General features: G+C 34.0%; 1 protein-coding gene across 6 annotated transcripts in view; it reads right to left on the bottom strand.

Moving 5' to 3' along the window:
* Atp2b1 (ATPase plasma membrane Ca2+ transporting 1) overlaps positions 1–22,254 on the bottom strand; it is a 105,228-nt gene that overhangs the window by 31,920 nt on the left and 51,054 nt on the right. For all 6 annotated transcript variants that reach the window (XM_026399066.2, XM_026399031.2, XM_026399056.2 and 3 more), the window contains exons 3-9: positions 17,550–17,747; positions 9,312–9,566; positions 9,095–9,220; positions 4,903–5,043; positions 3,097–3,135; positions 2,229–2,390; positions 468–682 (exon numbers count right to left, since the gene is read on the bottom strand). In XM_026399066.2, coding sequence (XP_026254851.1) covers positions 468–682; positions 2,229–2,390; positions 3,097–3,135; positions 4,903–5,043; positions 9,095–9,220; positions 9,312–9,566; positions 17,550–17,747 — 1,136 coding nt within the window. The remainder of the gene's footprint in view (positions 1–467; positions 683–2,228; positions 2,391–3,096; positions 3,136–4,902; positions 5,044–9,094; positions 9,221–9,311; positions 9,567–17,549; positions 17,748–22,254) is intronic.

Here is a 22,254-nt window from a genome sequence, read left to right as displayed (position 1 = left end):
TTTTGGAAACATCAATCTGCCTACAAATATGAAGACCAGATTGTGGGGCAATTATGGGAATGGATGAGTGGATGAAAGAAGGCCTCAAAAAGTTGAACCTTACTGAACCCTCTTTGCTTTTGTGCCACAGGAGAACAACAAACATCCTTACCTTAATTTTACAGGTAGGAAAGAGGAGGTGATGTGACATGACCATAACTCTAACATAATGAAATTTAGGTTAGAACTTGGCCTAGCAGAGTTGTGCTTAATACTGTATCAAGGATGCCTTCCACATGTATAAGGTCTCTATGAAAAGAAATACTCAGCTAAGGGCGGGTACAATCAGTGACTGCATTTCTAAAGAAAACAATGTATACTTACAGAGATCCTCCATTTTCAGAACCAGAAAAGAGAAACTGGATGTGCATTTTCCAAACCAGCTGAAGTTTTAAACAAAATACATCAACTAACTATTTTGTACTAACCTTGACTGAATAAGCCAGTGAGATAGTGACTGCAAGTGGAAGACCTTCTGGCACTGCAACCACTAAAACTGTAACCCCAATAATGAAGAACTTCACAAAATATTGTATGTAAATCGGTGTGCATTCAGCAAGCCAAGGTCTCTTCTGAACCCAGAAGGTATCAATTACAAAATATAATACTAGAATGATAACTGTGATGGCAGACATCAACAAACCTTTCAGGATACAAAAAAAAGAGAAGTATGCAATTATTTAAATATTCCAGACACTACCACTGCCAGTTATATATTAGCTACTGTAAAGAAATAACTGACTCAATAATATTTATTTTCATTTCTGAAAAACTGTTACCTCCTTTTTGCACCTAACTCATCACTTAACATTGTCAGATTTAATTTCTGCTTCCGGGTATAGCCCTGACTCTAGGAGGACTGGGAAAAATGTATTTACAATTCTTAGACTTAACTGTATCCTTTGCCTTCTACTAAGGCTGAGACAAAATAATAGTTAATGACAAGAAAATACTAGAGACAAAATAATAGTTAATGACAAGAAAATACTAGAGACAAATTAATAGTTAATGACAAGAAAATACTAGATGCTTAGTATAAGCTGGAGCTTTACAAATTCAAGAGGCAATTTGTCTAACACTGAAACAGAAGCCAGTAAGAATCTGATCAACTGGGAAACTTGGAAATAAACACTATGGTTGAAACAAACATGCATGTATAAGTGTATACACACACACACACACACACACACACACACACACAATCTGAATTATTATTTCTCAATTTATTTTTGGTTATTCTTGCTGCTTCACTGACTTGGAAAAACACTAAAGGAGTCAGTATTATGATTTAGCTACATATTATAAAAACAAATATTTTTTTACTAGATAATAAACTTATAGAGGATAGAAGAAAAAACTTGGGCTGGGATTGTGGCTCAGCAGTAGAGTGCTCGCCTAGCATGGGTGGGATCCTCAGCACCACATAAAAAAAATAAAATAAAGGCATTGTGTTGTGTCCATCTACACCTAAAAAATAAATTAAAAAAAAAAGAAGAAAAAACTTTACCCAACATTCTCCTGGAAGCAATAGAGTGATGCAATTTAAGTGATTTTAATAATGAGTATGAGGATTTATCCATATAGTATTCTTTAAAAAGGTGATAATGCTGGGGCATGCTCTATCTTTTAAAAGCTTTGCTTTTTTTCTTAAAGAAGGGTTCTATTAATGATGTTTTCTAGTGAAGAAAGTCAGTATCTTCTGCCTCACTACAAAAATTCTATTGGGCTTGGCTAAATTATAATGTTTAAAGAAACACAAATTTTTCATAGGTAGCCCATAAAAGTATGAACAAAGTGTGTGATAAAATTTTTTTTTTATAGTTAGATAATCTGTTGAACAACTTCATAGCAAGCTCTCTCTCTACTACCACACTACCCCCCAAAATTTGGAGAAATTTAGAGATGAGTGTATGGCTTATAAACTGGGCAAATTTAGACACAGATTTTAACCTGATCACTTACTAGCTAAATGATGAAGGACGATTCCCTTTATGTAAGCTGCAATACTATTCTGAGTATCTATAGTAACTCAAAGGGCCTGGTACATTGTGGCTAAAAATAAAAAACTATTTTTAATTTCCCTTACACTCACAAAGCAACAATTTTCAGCCTTATCTGCATCAACCGATACTTTCTGAGCAGAAAGTTCGCATTTTAAAACAAACACCATTTTCTTCTATACATCTTACCTGCTTTCCCAATCTGGACAGCCAGTTTTGTAAGCTTCCCTTGTAAAACAGATTTTTCCTTTTTTGGCAAATTTGCTTTCTTTTTGTCTTTTTCATCACCATCTCCACCTTCTTCACTCTTTAAAGGCTGCATCTCCATGGCTGCACCATCCTGGGCTTTAGCTACATTTGCAAGCAACATAATTTCACTGCATCTTAAAGGCACCTATTACTATTAATATTCTGAAGCAATTTATTTAAAAAATCAGATTCTTAGAAAACAGAAGAGGTAAAAACATTCAGCTATGTCTGTGTTTATGTGCTCACATACAAAGAATAACACAACAGTGACATTAGGGTATGAAACTATATCAGATTTGAGAATGTCATACTATGTGATGGGGATGAAAATGATCACAGGGTCCTTAGGCTAAGAACTAAAGGAATACTAAATAATTTATTTCCCTGTATTAATGTTTTTAGGTAACATCCAAAGTCTATAAATGCCTCTCAGATTAACAGAACATTATGACCACACATATAGAGAAATATGCACATATTAATATTCACATTATACATTGTTTCTTATGCACATATGCCACCAGCTATAAAAGAAACAAGATTTCAGGTATGTTAAAATATTTGAAATGCTTATGTAGAAAGTTACCTACATAAGCTTACTACCACAAATCATAATTAAAATCTTCTTAGCATCATAGAGACAACATGACTAAGGCACTAGCAGGAAGAGAGGTTAATCCAAGTTAATAAACATTGTTGATGTTCCCTGCCACATGTATCCTAATTTTGGATGGATATAGTATACAGTAGAGCTATTTCTGGATATAATGAAAACATGCTAACTGTACTTTTATCTTCTTCAATTTACCTTTGTTGCGATTCTCAATAGCTCCATCTTGTTTCTTATCTGTAGGAACAAAATGGGAATTAAAGCTTTCCAAAAGAAATGAATACAACCCTGCTAAATTATGCAAAGGTAGTTCACATTTCTATAACAGAACTGTTACACAATGGAGTATGTGTGTGTGTCACAGATTAGAAAACATTTAGTTTGCAATTACCTGCTGTATCAATCACTCCCTAGGTTTTACCATAGGGGAATAGTCCAAAATAATTTAGGGCATCTATAATTGTTTGATTTTTTTCATAAGGCTTCAGTCTTTTATCAGCTGTAATAAACCCAAATATGGTACAAGAGATTTTCAAACTAAATACAGGAATAACCTTAAGAAAGCAGAAAAGGGCTGGGATAAAGAGGGAGGGAGGAATGTTATAAAAAGACAACAGGCACATAGGAGAGCTTTGGTAGGAATGAAAACAAAAAAGGCATGGATACAAGACAGGAGAGGAAATATAGCAAAACCAGAATATGAATGTACAGAATAAGTCAGACTTACAGTGAAGGTGATTCCCCAAACTACCTTGGATTTAGGGAACACAGAAAAATGAGCTATCTGAAGTAAAAGTAATCACGAAGGGATGAGTTTTTTGTTTGAAGCAGGCAATATCTTAAAATGATAAGGGAGAAGCATTCAACCTATTTTCTTCCACCTTCTCTATCAAACAGAACTATCTTCAAACTGGAAAACATGGAACAAATATGGTCAGGAAGGAACAGAAGCTCAGGACAGATGAGGAGATAGTAAGAGAATACCTAGCTACTTTCAATGAGTTTAAGTCTGGAGAGACCAGCCAGCCACATCCTGGCTGCTGAGGAAACTGAGACAGTTCACACTGGACTGCTTTTGAGTTAGTCGCCAAAGTAGTCAAGAGAATGGGAGAAGAGTTATAAGGCCACAGAAGGAAAAATGTCCTGTTTTATGAAGGGGGAAAGAAAAAAACCAAAGAGGCAGACAGTAATTCCTAGGAATCTTAGGGAAAAAAGGGTACTCATTAGAAAAGATACTGTGGAATCAATAAGAATAAAGTAATAATGTAAACATTTTTTTTTTTAAATAGGATCCGGTGACTTCTAACTCTTGTATATTAATATGGAGCAGAATGGAGAAGGCTGGATCTGTCCCTTACTAATGCTCTGACCTGGAACAAGTTTACACAATCTCTATAAGTCTCATTAGTAAAAATAACAACCGTCTTTACCTCACATGGCTGTGAGAATCTAAGAGAGGGAGCATGCAAAGCACTTAATCATCATCACCACTGATTTTCAAACTATACTATGCTCAATCTTCAGAAACGTATGGAGGTTCACTGAGGGCTTGAGGAACAGAGTAAGAGAAATCTAGAGGCTTGCCTCCCTCACTTGCAAAAGTTTCCAAATACATTTTTGTTTGAAATAAGGATTTCATAGCTAAAGATAAAACTCAAAGGAAAAAAAAAAATCCACCCAGATATTCAACACTGCTGCAAGGAGCTGGAGGCATAGCTCAGTAGAAGACTGCCTGCCTAGCAGGCAATGTTTAATATTTGGATGGACTATTTTTTCCTTTGAGTTTTATCTTTAGCCATGAAAGGTCTCTGAATGGACTATTAAGTTTAAAAGAAAAATTCTCTCCTTTAATACTAGTACTTGGAAGTATAATATTAGGTAATTGAATTTCTGTAGAATTTTCCATATCAGAATCTCAAGAAAGAAGTCTATTTCTATAGAAGTTCTTATGATCCTGCTGCTGTATTTCTAAATAGTAATTTAAGAACAAATTGCTATTCTTACTTTTCTTTTCCTTTTTCTTCTCATCTTTCTTCTCTTCCTCTTCACCTCCAGCTCCAAGTAAGGTGAAGATAATTCCAGTTTGAGAATTGACACCTACAGCAGTAACTACCATTCTTCCAGAGCCTTCCATCACATGAGTACCTACAACAACAAAAAACTTTGTAAAAATTATAATACATTTCTCTCCTACCATCAAATTGAAGCTTTAGTAATACTTATCCTTAATATCAATATTAATAAAACAAACCGATTAAGACATTAAATAAATCTAAATTCTTGTGCATAAGATTTTAACCTAAAGAATCATTTGTGTTCAAAGCTCACTCTATCAACACGTGATACAGGGCAAATTACAGTATCTCACTTCCTCATCCATAAAATGCAAATAAAAATACTTAACACTTCACAGACATATAATAAGACCTATATTTCTCAAACAAGCCTATATATGTCAAGGGTTCAATGAATGCTTATTATTATTAATAATAACATAAAGTGTGAGGAATACTTTGAGAAATACATTGTTTATAAAGAAATGTGCTTATATCCAAAAAGAATTCCACTGCAATGAATGTCGAATTTCTCACACCCGACCTTATAACCTTTATCTACCCTTAGAGACTCAGTTCAGACTGCCTAGATTGCAAAAATAGCCCCCTAGCTAATCTCTCTGACTTTCCAGCTCATCCTGAAATGAGTTTTTGTATTCTTACAATCTGATTTCATCATATGCTCATGCCTCAAAACTTTATGACACTACATTTCTTACTGAATTAAGTTCAATAACTTGAGAATATCCAACCTTCAAACTTTCTCACCCACCATTCTAACATAAAATTCCATTACAGAAAGCAAGGGAGCAGAGATAGGAAAACTGAATTCAGATTATTCCCCTCACACCACTCTTATAGTCAGAAAAGCATTATTATTCTTATTTTCTAGAAACCTGCCCAAGGTTATATAATTATCAGGTGGTAAGGCAAAGATCCAATCCAGCTCTGTCAAAGGACAAAGGTTATCTTCCTTTTATAACAATGATGCATATTTATAGTTTTCCAACTTGTACACGCCTATTTCTGTGTCGTTCCTTACTCATTAAAAGACTTCCCATTTTACTATTCCAATCCTTTTTTTTTTTTTTTTTTTTTTTTTTTTTTAATCTGTACTAGGGATTGAACTCAGAGGCCCTCTGCCACTGATCCACACCCCCAGTCCTTTTAATTTGATTTTGAGACACAGTCTCTTTAAGTTGTTGAGGTTGGCTTTGAATTTGTGATCTTCCTGACTCAGGCTCACGAGTCACTGGGATTATAGGTATATGCCACATGCCTGGCTATTTTAATCTTTTTACCAATTTTAAACAGGCTTCAAAAATTCACTTTCTCTCTCTGTTTACATTCAATAAATCTTATTTACACTTATTGCTTATTTGCATTTTATCAGTTCAAATCCTTCTGGAGGGCAGGGTCTGCAGCATCTACCATCATCTTATATACCAAACCAGTGTTCACAGGTATTTACTCATAAAGCGTATGTATTTAATTCTAGCACATAAAGATGTATATTTAGCTATTAATTACTGAGTAACTTGTCTAATATGAATGTTGAAAATATAAAAACTAAAGTTTTCTTGCTTTCAAAAATCTACATTCTACTAAAAATCTATATTTTACTTTGCCAGTGAAAATGCAAAAGAACAAGAAATGAAATTCAAGATAATAATGTCATATATAAAGGACAATTGGTTTCTTTTAACAATTCTGGCTTTGAAGATTTCAGTTTTTATGCTCTGTTCCTCCTTACAGTCTGATTAGATGTTGGCAGTTAATGTGCTCAGACAAAGTAAACAATTTTTGTTCAGGTCATATCCCACCACTGACTGAATACTGCTTTTAAAAATCTAAATTTAAGAAGCCAAGAACAGCAATGAGAGATGGCATCATGAGAGTAAATTTAAAAATAAATGCATGTCATGTTTTTTAGTACATTTTTAGAATACGGAAATAAATGCAGAAAAACTTTCCCACCCATACTGTGATAAAGGACTCTACAAAGTTATTTCAGTCTTTTCTTAAACATGGAAAATTTATAGTTTTTCTGATATACTTGTGTTAGGAACCTGAGTCTACATTAAGCTCACCAGTCATCTCTTGTTAAAATAGAAAAGGAGCAAAGTTCAGTTAAAGGAAATCAACCTGAACAGCTAAGCACTATGTAAATAAGCTAGATGTACATAAAAGTCCATGAAGTATATATAGCACAAGGCAACAGGAGACTATCTCAGTTTGCCAAATAACATGGCACAGTCAGCCTGTGGTGGTAAGGTATGATTAGACACCTTCCTTTCCCTTTGGCAAGGTTATAGATTTTATGTGATTAATATTAACTATAGTTTTTCAGAAGTATGCAAAGAATCAGTAAAATGAATATGTATTACTTAAATAGATTACATATCAAAATTTTTCTATTTGGTATGAATTACAAGTACACCACTACAAATAAAAAAATCAAACAGGATGAGTATCCTAAGTGGCATATCCTAAGTGGAATGCTAAAGGTATATGGGTCTCAGGGGTTTTTTTTGTAAATGGTGTATATTTATGCAATTACTCTGATTTTTTTTTTATAGAAAGGTTCTTCAGCATATATACATGTAATTACCATAATTCTTTTTATAAGTGTTTAAAAAATTTTTTTGTAGTTGTGGATGGACAGCATGCCTTTATTTTATTTGTTTATTTTTATGTGGTGCTAAGGATCAAACCCAGTGCCTCACACATGCTAGGCAAGCACTCTGCCACTGAGCTACAGCCCAGAGCCTTATAATAAGTTTTTTTCATCACACATTCACAAATCTTAAAAAGGCAGTAGTTAAACTTAGGTTCTGCTCTGAAGTTCTGGTTCTAACTTAACTTACCCTTGCAGATATCATAGGTTTGACTTCAGTTTTAGTGAAATCATGTTCAACTAATTAAAATATAAAACTCACAGAAAAGGATTAAAATTTACAGTTCCCAAGTTATTAGATATTTAAATCAGCATAAATCTTCTGACAATGCATAAAATGTTAGCATTCCACTAAAATTTAATAGTAACAGTAGAAGACAACAATTGGCTTCTCCCAAACTCTATACAAATTCAACCTAATAAATATATTTGTGACAGTTTCTTAAATTCTTTAGAGAATACTGGACAATTAAGAATAAGTATCTTAGCAATCCAACTTAACAAATTAGCATCCATTTCTGATACTTCAGCTTCTCATTCTGCATATCAGAAGGCAGCTTGTCAATTTTTTTTTTTTTGAGAGAGAGAGAGAGAGAGAGAGAGAGAGAGAGAGAGAGAGAGAGAGAGAATGAGAATTTTTTTAATACTTATTTTAGTTTTCGGCAGATACAACATCCTTGTTTGTATGTGGTGTTGAGGATCGAACCCGGGCCGCACACATGCCAGGTGAGCGCGCTACATCCCCAGCCCCAGCTTGTGATTTTTTTTTTTTTTTTTTTGCATCATCCTTGCCATTTCATTTCCAACTAACCTCAGTTCAAGTCATCACACTTAGGCTACGACCTCCACCTCTCCCTCTCAAATGGTACCCTTACCTATACAAATCCTTCTTTTCTCTAAGTCTTAAACATGTACAAATTCCTGACTGGAATATATGAATGCTACTCCTGTATTTACTGTTAACTAGTCATACAAATCTTGGATAAATGGTTTACATTTCAGACTCATTCTTCACCAGTTAAAAGAATGAGTTAGATTAGGTAAACAAAACACCTGTCCTTAGTACACCATCACAGAGTTCTCATTAATTTGCTTTAAACCTTCTTTAATTTTATACTTCAACAAGCCTTAAGAATAAAGGTGATAACAGAACAAAACCAATTCAATAAATATCATTATATTTTAGTTTTATCATTAGACATTAACTAGCTTTCAAATTTCTTGTTTTTATGGACTCAGATACCTCATTTGTAAAATATAGCTCTGGATACAGACCTGTAATGTCTCTGTCATTTTACAAAAAAAAAAAAAAAAAAAAAAATAGTCTCTAAGAATTTTAAGGGTAAGCTAGTATAAAATACTGATTCCTCTTCACATCATGGACTCTTAAGTGAAAGAAACTGCTAACAATGGTACATAACTGTGGGAGAGGGAAAAGATCAAAATTTATTAAAAAATTTCATACCTGATAGAAGTAAGGGATCCTTATCTAAAGACTTCTTAACATGATCAGATTCACCAGTCAAGGAGCTTTCATCAATTTTAAGATCATTGCCTTGAATAAGTATGCCATCAGCTGGAAGAAGATCGCCTAAAACAAAAAGTAGTGACCTGTTGAACCAGAAACAAGATTATAATAAATTTTACATTTAGAGTCATATGTGTTACTCCTTCATACTTACCATATTTCACTTGAGCAATATCTCCAACAGTAATGTCAGCCACAGGTATCTGAATGACCTGCCCACCCCTGATGACGGTGAACTTCTGTTCTTGTTCAATTCGACTCTGCAAACCTCTGAACTGTTTCTCCTTACTCCAGTCATTGAAAGCTGTAACTAATACCACACACACCACTGACAAGAGGATTGCAGCTCCTTCAATCCAACCAGTTTCACCTTCACCTTCTTCCTCCCCAACAGAAACTTCTCCACAAACTAATGGGAAGAAAGAAAATGCTTATCAAAAAAAAAAAAAAAAGATTTTGAATGGATGACTATATATATGTCTAAACAATGTTTTCATGTATTAATTTTTTATTTCATCAATTCTACTTATAGTTTTAGACACCCTGTGAACTCCAAGTATCTACAAATTCAAGAATGTTTACTGTGTCAATTTCAAGTTCCCTGTCCCTGAGATTTTCAACAGTAGGATGGGGAGATGGTCCAGGGTACTAGAAGAAAACACGCTGAAGATCAAATCACAGGTGTCAAAAGTTTCAATTCTAGACCACTGAAATAAAATGAACATTGCAAAAATGTGAGTCACATAATTTTTTTTTTGGTTTCCCAGTGCATATATGTCTATACTGAACTGAAGACTAGTAAGTATGCAACAGTAGTGTGTCTAAAAAACGAATACTTAATTAAAAATACTGTCAAAAAATGCTAACAATCATCTGAGCCCTCAGCAAGTCATAACATTGTGTTCGTAGAGGGTCTTGCCTTGATGTTTATGGTTACTGAATGATCAGGTGGTGGTTGATGGAGGATGAAGCAGTAGTTGAGCTTTCTTAAAAATAAAGCAATGATAAGATTTGCCACATCAATTCATGAAAGACTTCTCTTCAGCACTTGATGATGTTAAAGTGTATCTTGCCTACAGATCTTTCAAAATTGGAGTCAATCCTTTCAAATCCTACTCCTGCTTTATCAATTAAGTCTACATAATATCCTAAATCCCTTATCATTTCAACAGTGTTTACAGCATCTTCATCAGAAGTATATTTCATCTCAAGAAATCACTTTCTTTGCTCATCTACAAGAAACTCCTGGTCCATTCAAGTTTTGTCACAGAAGTGCAACAATTCAGTCACATCTTCAGGGCCCATATCAAATTCTAGGTCTCCTTCTGTTTCCACCACATCTGCAGTTATTTTCTCCATTGAAGCTGTGAACCCCTCAACATCATTCATGATAGAATTCACTTCCAACCTATTATTAATTCTGATATTTTGAGTTCTTCCAATGAATCATCAATGTCTTCAATGGTCTCTACATAAACTGAAAATCTTCAGGAAATAAGTCACCTATTTACTCGATCCAGTTCCAAAAGGACCATTATCTACGGTGGCGATAGCCTTATTAATAAATGTATTTCGTAAATGAGATTTGAAGGTAAAAATTATTCATTGATCATGGGTTGTAGAATAATCAACAATTACATCTGTTATGTTAGCAGATGTTAAAACATTAATTTTGTTGTACATCTTGATCAGAGCTCTTAGGTGCCCAGATTCATGGTTAGTTAGTAATGATATTTTGAAGAATCCCCGCCCCCCCCAACAGTGAGTCTCCACCATGGTCTTAAAATATTCAAGAATCATTTTATAAACAGATGTTCTGCTATTTAGGCAAAGATTTAGTATAATTCTTAAGGATTTTTGAAATGGGCAAATAAGCATTAGCTTCAACTTCAAGTCACAAGCTGCATCAGCCAATAACAGAAAGTGAGCCTGTACTTTGAAGCCAGGTATTGACTTTTCTCTAGTTATGGAAGTCCTAGATGGCATCTTTTTCTAAGATAAGGCTGTTTCACATACAATGAAAATCTGTAGTCTAGTGTAACCACCTTCATCAATCATTATAGCTACATCTTCTAACAAATTGTTGCAGCTTATATCAGCAATTACTGCTTCACCTTGCACTTACATGTTCCCAAAAGAGTTCTTTACTTAAACCTCATGAACTCACTGCTGCTGTCTTCAAATTTATCTTCTGCAGTTTCCTCACTTCTTTAAGCCTTCATGGAATTGAAATCAATTAGCACCCTACTCTAGATTAGACGTTGGCTTACAGAAATGTTGTGATCCTCTATCTAGACCACTTATATATTTTCTCCCTTTTAGCAATGGACTATTTCACTTTCTTATCAATGTATGTTCATTGAAGTAGCACTTTTAAGTTGTCCTAAGAGCTTTTCCTTTGCATTTACAACTTGGCCGTTTGGCAAAAAAGAACTAGTTTTCAGTCTATCTTTGTTTTCAAATGCCTTCCTCAGTAAACTTAGTCAATTCTAGATTTTGACTGGAAATTGGAGACATGCTACTCTTTCACCTGATATTTATATGACATTGTAGTAGAATTAGTTGGTTTTATTTCAGTATTATTGCCTCAGAGAATAAGAAGGCCTGAAGGAAAGAAAAATGGGGGCATGGTCCACTGGTGTAATCAGAACCCAACATTTTTCAACTAAGTTCACTTGTCCTACATGGCTGTGGTTTGTTGTACCCCCAAACAAGCACAATTAGTAACATCAAAGATCGCTGATAACATATCACAATAGATATAAGATGATGAAAAAGTTTAAAATACTGTGAGAATTACCAAATGGGACCCAGAAGAACGTGACCAGAGACATTAGTGAGTACATGCCAATACCCAAGTAACTTGGTGGACATAGGGTTGCCGCAAACCTTCAATTTGTTTAAAAAAAAAAAAAAGTGCAAAGTGCTACTTCTTATTCAACTGTACAAGAACCTACTAGGTGCCAGACACTATCTTAGAAGATCGAGATAGAGAAGTAAATAAAACATATGAGCTCATGGATTTCACATGCAGACCAGTAGGTAGGAATGGTATATAACAAATTCAAATAATGAAGAAACAAACAATTAACTTCAGAGAAATCTGTAGTGCCACAAAAGAAAATAAAACATGCTGATGTGCTATGAAATGAGGAGGGTTAATAGAGGCTGTATGAACTAAGGAAGCCCCTCTGAGGTGTCTGTGACATTTGGGCTAGGAGTCAAATGTTAACAGGGAACCAGCCATATAGACTCAAGGGAAGAGGATTTCAATGACAGATTAAAGTCAGTACAATTGCTGTAAGTCAGAAAAAGAGTTCAGAAAAGAATGGGGATGGAAACCTAAAAAACCCCAAAACCGTGGGGGTCAATACAGTGAAGAAAAATGGAATGATGGTTTTTGGGCTTTCTGCTATAATGTACTTGTGAGTCTAAAATCAATTCAGTGGCCCACAAGCAATACTTTGAAAAATGAAACAGAAAAAAATAAGGACGATGTAGGAAGAGTTTTAAGTATTATTTCTTGAAGCTTTACTCTGGCTGTTTATATATATCACCTGATGGGATATATTCTTCTGGGTTGCTATGTAAATGTTATTTTCCACTGAACTGAAATGCCCGAAAGTCACTGGTTGGACAAACAAAGCAGAGGAAAAATGATACAGAAGAATAAGTAAATAAGTGACACTAGCAATGAATAAGCTCCAGAACTGTGTGCAGAGACTGAAGAAGAGATCCTGGGTATGAGGAGCTAACTGAAGATTAATCTTGGGAGACGCAAGTGGGACAGTTTTAAGAAGAAGGCAACATAATTATAAGATCAACAGGGGATGAAATGGAAGAGAGAGATGAATATCCACAAAAAGTATCCTGAGAACTATCAGTAGGATTCAGTCATTAATGGTATAAAGCAACTTTTCTACAGAGCCGGATGGTCAACTCAAATACTGCAACTTATGTTTTAATTATTTTCAAGCTTAAGAAAGGATCATATGTCATTGTATACAATAACAAATTAAGAGAATTATTGTTTACATTTCTTTTAAACACAGGAAGCTTAAGGACAACTCTTCTTCATCCTTTCCATACCAAAAGGATAGGAGATTAACAGTAACGCTCTGAATTAGAGCAAGTCTGGATTTGAGAACAGATGAACACTGAAATGCCACACTGAACACTTTCATCAACCTGAAAACACAGCTAAAATATTATCCAAGTGAAGCAATAAGTGGGTTTTATATAGTTTATTAAAAACACAAAAAACAATATTTTATAATAATGTGCAAGAACCAACTGACATCAGAAGATGCAATCTGTCATGCTTCAACAAAAAAATTTCATGTAATTGATAGATGAACTGAGAATGAGCATCATGATTAAGTGAGTACACTTTTCAACTTGGGTAAATAAATATATGTTTCTTTTAAGCTATGAAAGATAAAACCAAGTTAAAAAGTAAATCAAACTTAGATCAAATTAGGCTTAACAATTTTTTACAGCTATTAAAAAATTAAACCTTTTTTATTCATTTTCTACTTTTGAATATGCTTAAAATACATTAGAAAGATAGTTGTACATAAACTTATAAGTAATATAGAGGCATGTGCTCAAACGTTTTACTAATAAGAGTAATTAACCAAAAACGTTTTAAAGATCAATGTAACAGAGGCTAAGAAGAAGAAAATGTATGACAATTACATAATTTTCAGTTTTAAAACTCACATGCATATTTATCACTAAATGAATGAATAGTTCAAAAGAGAATTTGAAACAAATTAATGACACACTTCATTTCATATATGGCACTCCTCTATATTATACAGATAAGATCAGAATGATAGTGAAATAGTAGCAAAATATTTCTAGAAATTGAATCCTTTTCCTGTTGTTGACTATTACAAATTTTTAGAGGAGCTGTAGAAAAAAAGAAAATAACACCATGTTCAAAGTTACAAAAGTACTAGTTTACAGCCACATAAAAAAGTATTTTAATGTTTTCAGTTCAAGTACAAATACAATAACAAAAATCTATTTTACCAAAGTGTTTCCCTGTGTATATATTGATATGCATAACCTAATTTTCATCTTCACTCTTTGTAACACTAAAACATTATTTGCCTTATCTTTCACTGACGTGTAATAGAATTTTCCAAAGATAACATTATATGAGATAGTGTGACACATTAAATTCAGAAGGAGATAGAAGAACCCAGCTCTCAATTAAGCCAGACATTAAATACAGACACAGAAGTGGAAAACACCATCACCTTTTTCATTATTTCCTTAAAAATTTCATTACTTGGGGAGGTGACGAGGATAGTTAGTTTCTATCAAAATGCTACTCATCTATACTAACTATAATGGGCTTATTTTATAATGCACTGATAAATATTTTTTCAGCTTTACTGAGGTATGAGTGACAAAAATTCATATATTTAAGGCATACTTTTGATACATATCTACATTTTGAAGTGGTTACCATAATGAGTGAATTAACATGTCTATCACCTTATATGGCTACCAAGCCCCCACCCTGTGAGAACACATTAGCATTTTAAGATTTCTCTATTTAGCACTATATACCTATAAATAAATCACATAATAAAAAGCTCTTTATATTCCTCAATACCATGAATCCAAATGTGCTCTGAAACCAAAATGTCGAGAACCACTGGTATGCAAACATGAGCAATCACAGGTTTGTACATGGTGTGGGCACATTTTCATGCCAACCATTAGCAAGAAATTTTGATAATTTAGAGTTCTATGACTGGGGATTTACACATATGCCCTTTCTTTAAGCAAGTTATTGCTGCTTAGTGTTAAAACATAATTGGAAAAGCAGATATATGCAGTGTTCTTACAAATATTAAAAACATAAAGTGCAAACACTAACTTTTCAACATGGAATGGAGCAAAAATATCTTTATGTTTTAGTAAAAACTTCCAGTGTATTCTGAGCTTTTAAAATGGCTTTATGACACTGACAATTCTAGATTATCTTCTAGATGGATTCTGATACCAGCATTGGTAACAGATATGGGAAGGACCCATCAAGTACATCCTATAAATGAAGTAGTTTGAATTCCAGAAAGATTTGCCCTAGACCTTGTTGTGTAATGAATTCCACTCCACTGAAAATCATTTTCTATAGTTTTCTTTTAGTCAAATTTTGAACAAAATTTGAAAGTAAAGATATTCTTGAAAATTTGCCAACTCACTCAACTCTAAAATACAAATTGCTAATAGTCTACAGTGACAGTTGGTACATGGAAAACTGAAAAATTCAACTCTACATTGCTAAACCTGGTATGACCTCACTTTTCAGATCAACAGACATATCTACACATCTCCCACATCTATCTATGCATGCATAGTCACATATATGAGCACACACAGACATAAAACCCATCTTTTAAAATCTGGAAGGAAATATTCTTAAAAAATGGTATACCATAAATCTCTGGAAAGTGGGATTTTTTTTCCATGAAAAATTTTTTCCATTTTTTCATTTGAACCATCTCTTCTCCTAACTTTTTTAATAGCAAAATATGTAAACTTTATTTAATAAGAATAAATGAAGTTAGAAAAATAATTTGGCTCAATAATGCCTAAATCTCATCTACATCAGTGGTTTTCAACCAGAGGCAATTTTGCCCCCTGTAGAACACCTAATAAAATGTGGACACATTTTTGGTTTCCTCAACTGGAAGGTGGTACAATGAACATGGCAACAAAAAATTTTCTGGCACAAAATGTCAACAGTGCTGCTCTACATGAATCTCTGATAGACGAGCTTATTCTGTAACCAACTTTCTCCAAAAAGAAAAAAATATGTGTTAGCCAGGTACAGTGGCACATGCCTGTAATCCCGGTGGCCTAGGAGGCAGACGTAGGAAGATTCTAGGCTCAAAGTCAGCCTAAGCAATTTAGTGAGGCCCTAAGCAACTTAATGAGATTCTGTCTCAAAATAAAAAATATATATATAAACTAAAAAAGAGCTGGGAATGTGGCTCAGTGGCTAAGCATTCCAGGGTTTTAACAATCAGGCACAATTCACATTTATTTCCCTTTCATGAATTTAAACTTATAAGCATTTATTGATGATTTAAGACAGGTGGGAATCAAGGTAGCAAAAAAGAATGGATTATATTCTAGTTAAGATTTTTGAGCCTCAGTTTCTTCCTGGATAACATGAAGATTAGATCTTCCTTGCTTGAGTCTATCAGCAACATTTTAGCTAGCTCCTGCACTCCAGTCATAACTAATACTGATGGATGACCTTTGTTAAGGGATTATTATGTGCTTGGATGATTTTTTTTTTTAGAAAAATAAATTTTTGCATCAGCACTAGGCACACCTTCAAAGGAATGACAAGTGATTACATAAGCCAACTTTTAGAATTACCAAATATTTATTAAACTCTCCATAGCTTGAAAGTACTAAGAATGAAACTCCCCAAACAAAAATATTTGGTGAAATCCATCTTGTGATATATAAAGAAGAAATTTAAAAGATAAATGAAAGGTATAAAAAGACAGGAGCAAACAAAATAATTTGTAATGACAAGTTAAAGCAGATCCACCCATTCTTCAGTGTATTTCCTCCATTGGTCAGGATACATTTTATAACTCTAACATTGCTAATTCCAAAATCTAAAATCTGAAACCTTTTGAGCAATTACATGGTGCCACAGGTAGAAAATTCTACATCATGAAACTTTGTTTCATGCAGGAAATTATTAAATATTATATAAAATCACTATTGGGCTATGAATAAAAGGTACGTATGAAATGCAAATAAATTTGTTTAGTCCTGGGTCCCCTACCCAAGGTATCTAATATGTATCTATGAATATTCTAAAATCCAAAAAAAGTCTGAAATTCAAAATTTCCAGTTCCAAGCATTTCAGATAAGGAAAGTTCAATCTGTAAAATAAACATTTATATAATGGCAAACAAGGTATGTATGTAACAACATACATTAACACGGATATAACAAAATATTTTTAAGAACTTGAAAAGTAATGGGATTTGGGAATAGAATTTTGCTTTCATAACAATAGTCTCAAAATATTCAAAAATAAAAAAACTGGAATTATTTCATAATAGAATAATGTCCTAAAGATCTTAAAAACCCTGATAGTACAATGTCATACATGTGAAATGTTCACATGTAATAACCTCTGTGCCTTGCTGTAAAATGCAGGTGACGCTAACTCTTGGGGTTATTGTGAAAATTATCTGAAATAATATAACCCACTTTTAAAGTATTCAGAACAGGGCTTAGCACATAATACAGTTAATAAATGTTGGCTGGCTACGGTTATATATTAAGTAAATGAATGGAAGTAAACTGGAATCACACATATCCCCTACCCACATTTACTTACGTGCATTATCTCCTTCTGGAGGTTGATAAAAAGAAAGGCCCAAAGATACTATGGCTGCGATTTCTAATATAATTAAAGTGACATCTTGTAATGCTTCCCATACTAATTGAAGAAAGGTTTTTGGCTTTTTAGGAGGTATAAAGTTCTTTCCAAACACTGCTTCTCTTCTTTCTAAATCTGCAGGGTTTCCACTTAAGCCTAATAAAAGGAAACAAATTTCAATGAACACTTTTACTACTTACATGTGAAAATACCTATTTTATTCTAAATATTAATTCATTACAGTTTAAATTATAATTCATAAGATGCTATAAAAATGTTTATTGTGCTTTAGACCAAAGTATACAAAACTTAAATTACTGAAAAACACGTGTACTGCTTTAAAGAAACATTTTAGGACGACAACGAGTGGATTCAACAATTTTCACTTTCCAAATTGCTTACTTTTTATTATACTATCTTAAGTCATCTTGTAGACTGATACAGACCAGACCTGATTATAGTTTGATGGTTTTTATGTTGGGATAAACTTTTCCCTGACATTTACTTAAGATGTTTTCTCTCTGGAAATGAGGGAAGTTTACATGCAGAGAGATATCTGCCAATTTGATTTAGTTATTGAACCTTGGATACCTAATCAGTGAGGAGTCTGTAGTATTCCCTCCTCACTTACTGACAACTGATGGAAAGTTAACTTGTCACAACCTCTAAAGCTTTTCTACTAAAATGTCTGTCATACTGACTGTTAACAATTTCCAAGTCACAATACTGGGAAACTTAGAATGACCTTTCTTTTAAGAAACAGGTAGTGCTATTGACTGACTGTATCTATTGTCACTCTAAGAGAAAAGGCACACGGTGGGACATGGTTTTTATTTCTTGGAATGCAGAATTAGCAATGGAGGAGACTGAGAGCTGACTGGACAACACTTTTGTCTTTCCTTCATCCTATCAACCACACCCCTCTAATTTAACCCTGTTGATCCTGCCAAACCCAGATATATCCAATTATCTAATGCAAAGTGCACACACATACATGTTCTGGAGCATAACAACACAAACAGCAGGGACCAATCAAATTTTCCCTTAGGCTATTTAAGAATGCCAAGGAAAGGGTCAGAGATACAAGAATAACACTACTTTTAATTTACCATATTAGTCCTAACTTCAACTTGTTTTTTCATAAGAGTCTATTCTAGGAAAAACATCAAAGAAGGAAGAAAGGAGAACAGTAGATTACTGAAAGACTGTTGTTGTTTTTAACTCTTTTAACTACTAATCTCAATGCTGAGGCAGGCAGAGTTGAAGAGACTGTTGGAATAAATGACAAATGGATTCAACAATTTTCACTTTCCAAATTGCTTACTTTGTAATATGTACTTTGGGAAAGTAAATGTAATCATTTACTTTCTTGAAGGTACCAAAAAAAGATTCCAGAGAATGTTCTCACTGGTAACTGCAATGTGGTCTATACTGAGCAGTTTGAAAAGCATTTTACATTTCTGATGACAGAAATCATTAACCAAAACCTTCCACAGACCTGAGAACAGAGATGGAGTCAATGAAAGGAAAGGCAGTGAAGGACTATAGTAATAAGGATAGTATCACATAGTGGGAATAATGGGTAGCTTTGCCTTGTCTCATGTTTTAGTGCCCTAAGAAAATGAAACAAAAAGGGCTACTAACCCTCCCTGGATTGCTCTCCACTCTCCTACCCCCAAGAAATGTGTTTGAAGGTATTAATCATATTACTTTAACTCACACTATAATAGACTTTGCCATTAACTGAATATATAACGTTATTTTAAATATCACCAATGTAACAAAAAAAATAGTCAAATCTTAACTTTTACTGTTTATAACAGAAGCCAAGATTTTAGGTTAATGTTGAAAAGAATAGTCGAAGAGCTAAAGATAGCTTTCGGGACTTGGGGATTTTTTTTTTTTTTTTTTTTTTTGGTGCTGGGGATTGAACCCAGGGCTTTTGTGTATGTGAGGCAAGCACTCTACCAACTGAGCTATATCCCCAGCCCAAGCAGCTTGTTTTAAGAATTACTGTGAATCTTCTAAACTAGCAGCAGCACATACATAATAAAACTATCTGGTTTAGAAGACCCAAGGACAGTTTACTTATGGAAATCTTGTTTAAGCCACTTGACCCCCTTGGTGGTGAGGAGAGTATTAATATTTGTTGGTGTAACTTGCAACTGTTTTGAAGTACCAAAGATATGTCATAAATTAGATGGTAACTGTTATTAAGGGGGAAGACATGTTATAAATTTATTGAATGGAATGGATGTCAACTCTATTTTGAGGGAAATTACTTTCTAATAATAAGTTTACTAATCTAAATAATAAAGTTAAACATTTTATAACAATAGTCTGCCACCCAACAGATATTTACTGAAAATTTACTACTTTTAGAGACTGTTCTATTACTGAGGAAACAGGGTGAACAAGACAAATTCCACATTCAGTAAATACATATTACATGGAAAGGAGAAAAAAAAAGATATACAATTAAAATAATTAGAGATGCAAACAGGTAAAATGGAGACAATAAAAGGGCCACTAGACCTCTTTTAGTGGACTGCACTAGTCTTTCTGAGGAGCTAGCATTTCACTTGAGTCAAGGAGTCAATCATGGGAAGACTCCAAAGCAAAGCATTCACAGCAGCACAAAAGCAAAAGCAAATACAGTCTAATACATTTAGGAGTAATTGATGAGTAAAAATAATGAAATATCTTCTGCCTTTTTCTATGGGCTCAGTTGCCTTCAGTGGAGTGGCAATGAGGCCAAGGTCATGCATGGGATTGATCTCCTAATGGTCCAGTTAACTTTACAAAGAGAATATATAACCACAACTCATCAAAAGCAGCATCAGAATTACATGCTTTTTTAGGTCGACTGTAGAGAAAAATAGCTTACATTCATTCTATGAGTACACAGTGGCTCAATAGTACTTTCTTTATAGTTGAACAGAAAATGACATTTTTATGGAATAAAATGCAAATTATATCAAAACCATGATGTTTTACAAGTAAATGTGGCTTCTTTAATTGCTTAGACTAATTTAGGAAACGGAAATAGGGCAATTTACTGGAATGTTATCAAGATGGGTTTAAATAAAAACCATGGCTAACACACAGCACAAACTACAGTTCTATCAAATTCTGTACTTGAAGTTGTGCCTTATGTGTATATGTATGTGTGTACAGTTATGTATGTATGTATGTGATCTTGGGTGGAGATAGCAGCCAACCAGACTTCTGTGAGGGCCAGATCAAAACATACAGATTAAGAAAGGACGTGAAAATGTGTGTTTATGTACATTTTCAATGTCAAAAGAGAAGGTGATCCCTTCTCTAAAGTCAAATTTACACATCCAATTCCAACAGCCTACTATGTGCCTGGAACTGTGAAAGGCACTAACATCCAAAGAGAAGTGAGACTGAAGGATGCCTTTCCTGGTACTTCCCCCTCCAGGAACTTAGAGTTTGGTAGGGAAGACTAATAAGCACCCAGTTAAACACAACCCCATGTATTAAGTATTATGATGGGAATGGTGAAGATATAGAAGGCATACATACAGAGGGCTGGGATACAAATTTATGGGGCTGGAGTAGATAACAGAATGCCAAGATATCAAACTTGAGCTCTTAAGAATGCTTAGGAAATAGTCACATTAAGGACTATATCTTTATTAAAGAATAAAGTATTTTATTCTTCATAGACGGTAGTGTTTTAGGTGGAGGTAAAGTATTTTAGGTGGAGAAATCAGCAGTCCAGAAGCAAATGCCTACATGACATAATAGTATTTAAGATAACTGGAAATTTTGCTATGTCCTAAACACTGAGGTGCGGAGTTCGGAAAAGGAGATGAGATTAGAAAAGTAACTAGGGATTAGATCCCAAGATTTGTAAGCCTAACTAAGTCTAAACTTCAATCAGAAGGAAAAGCAAAACTACTGCTGGCTTTAAGCAGGAAAGTGATAGTGTAAAAGAAGATGGGAAGAAGCACCAATCATGATGTTACCTGAATTAGCACAAGAGAGAATGGTGACCTCAAATGGAGTAGCATGGACATGCACAAGTAGACACCCTTGGGTTAAGAGAAAGCTAGGAGTTAGGAATCAGGTTTTCAGGACCAAAGCTTGAGGGCAATCCTGGATGAGCTGCTCAAGTGGGAATCACCAGCACCCAGATGGCTTGTGTAGTGACAGGCATGGATGTCATCACCACAAGAGTGCACAGATGAAGAGGAGGATGTACAGACTGATGAAAACCTCAGGATAATCAATGTTTAAAGAAAAGCAAAGGAGATTGGCTAGATGAGATGGGCCAGACAGGAAGAAAGAAAACTGAATGTACGACACTGGGAAGACAAAAGAATTATTTAATAGGAAGTATGTCTACTGTGACCTGAAAAGTAAAAATAAGCTTAAACAACAACAACAATAACAACATACAAAAGGCCGTGCTACTTCAATATTTTCAACTATGACTTTTAAAAACAATTTATATGCTATAGAGTTAGAAGCAGGCTTACAAAATATCTTCATAACATCCATAGCAATGAAAACTAGAGGCGACCTGAGCAAGTATTACAATAAACATATAATTATCCATTATATAGTAGCACTAAATTTCTAGGACAAGGTCATGCATGATCATCAATATAAAAATTTCAAGGATGACTCTATA

The sequence above is a fragment of the Urocitellus parryii genome, chromosome 5, assembly GCF_045843805.1.
Source record: "Urocitellus parryii isolate mUroPar1 chromosome 5, mUroPar1.hap1, whole genome shotgun sequence".
NCBI lineage: Eukaryota > Metazoa > Chordata > Mammalia > Rodentia > Sciuridae > Urocitellus > Urocitellus parryii.
The sequence above is the reverse complement of the archived record's forward strand: the minus strand, read 5'-3'. Positions and strand labels throughout refer to the sequence as shown.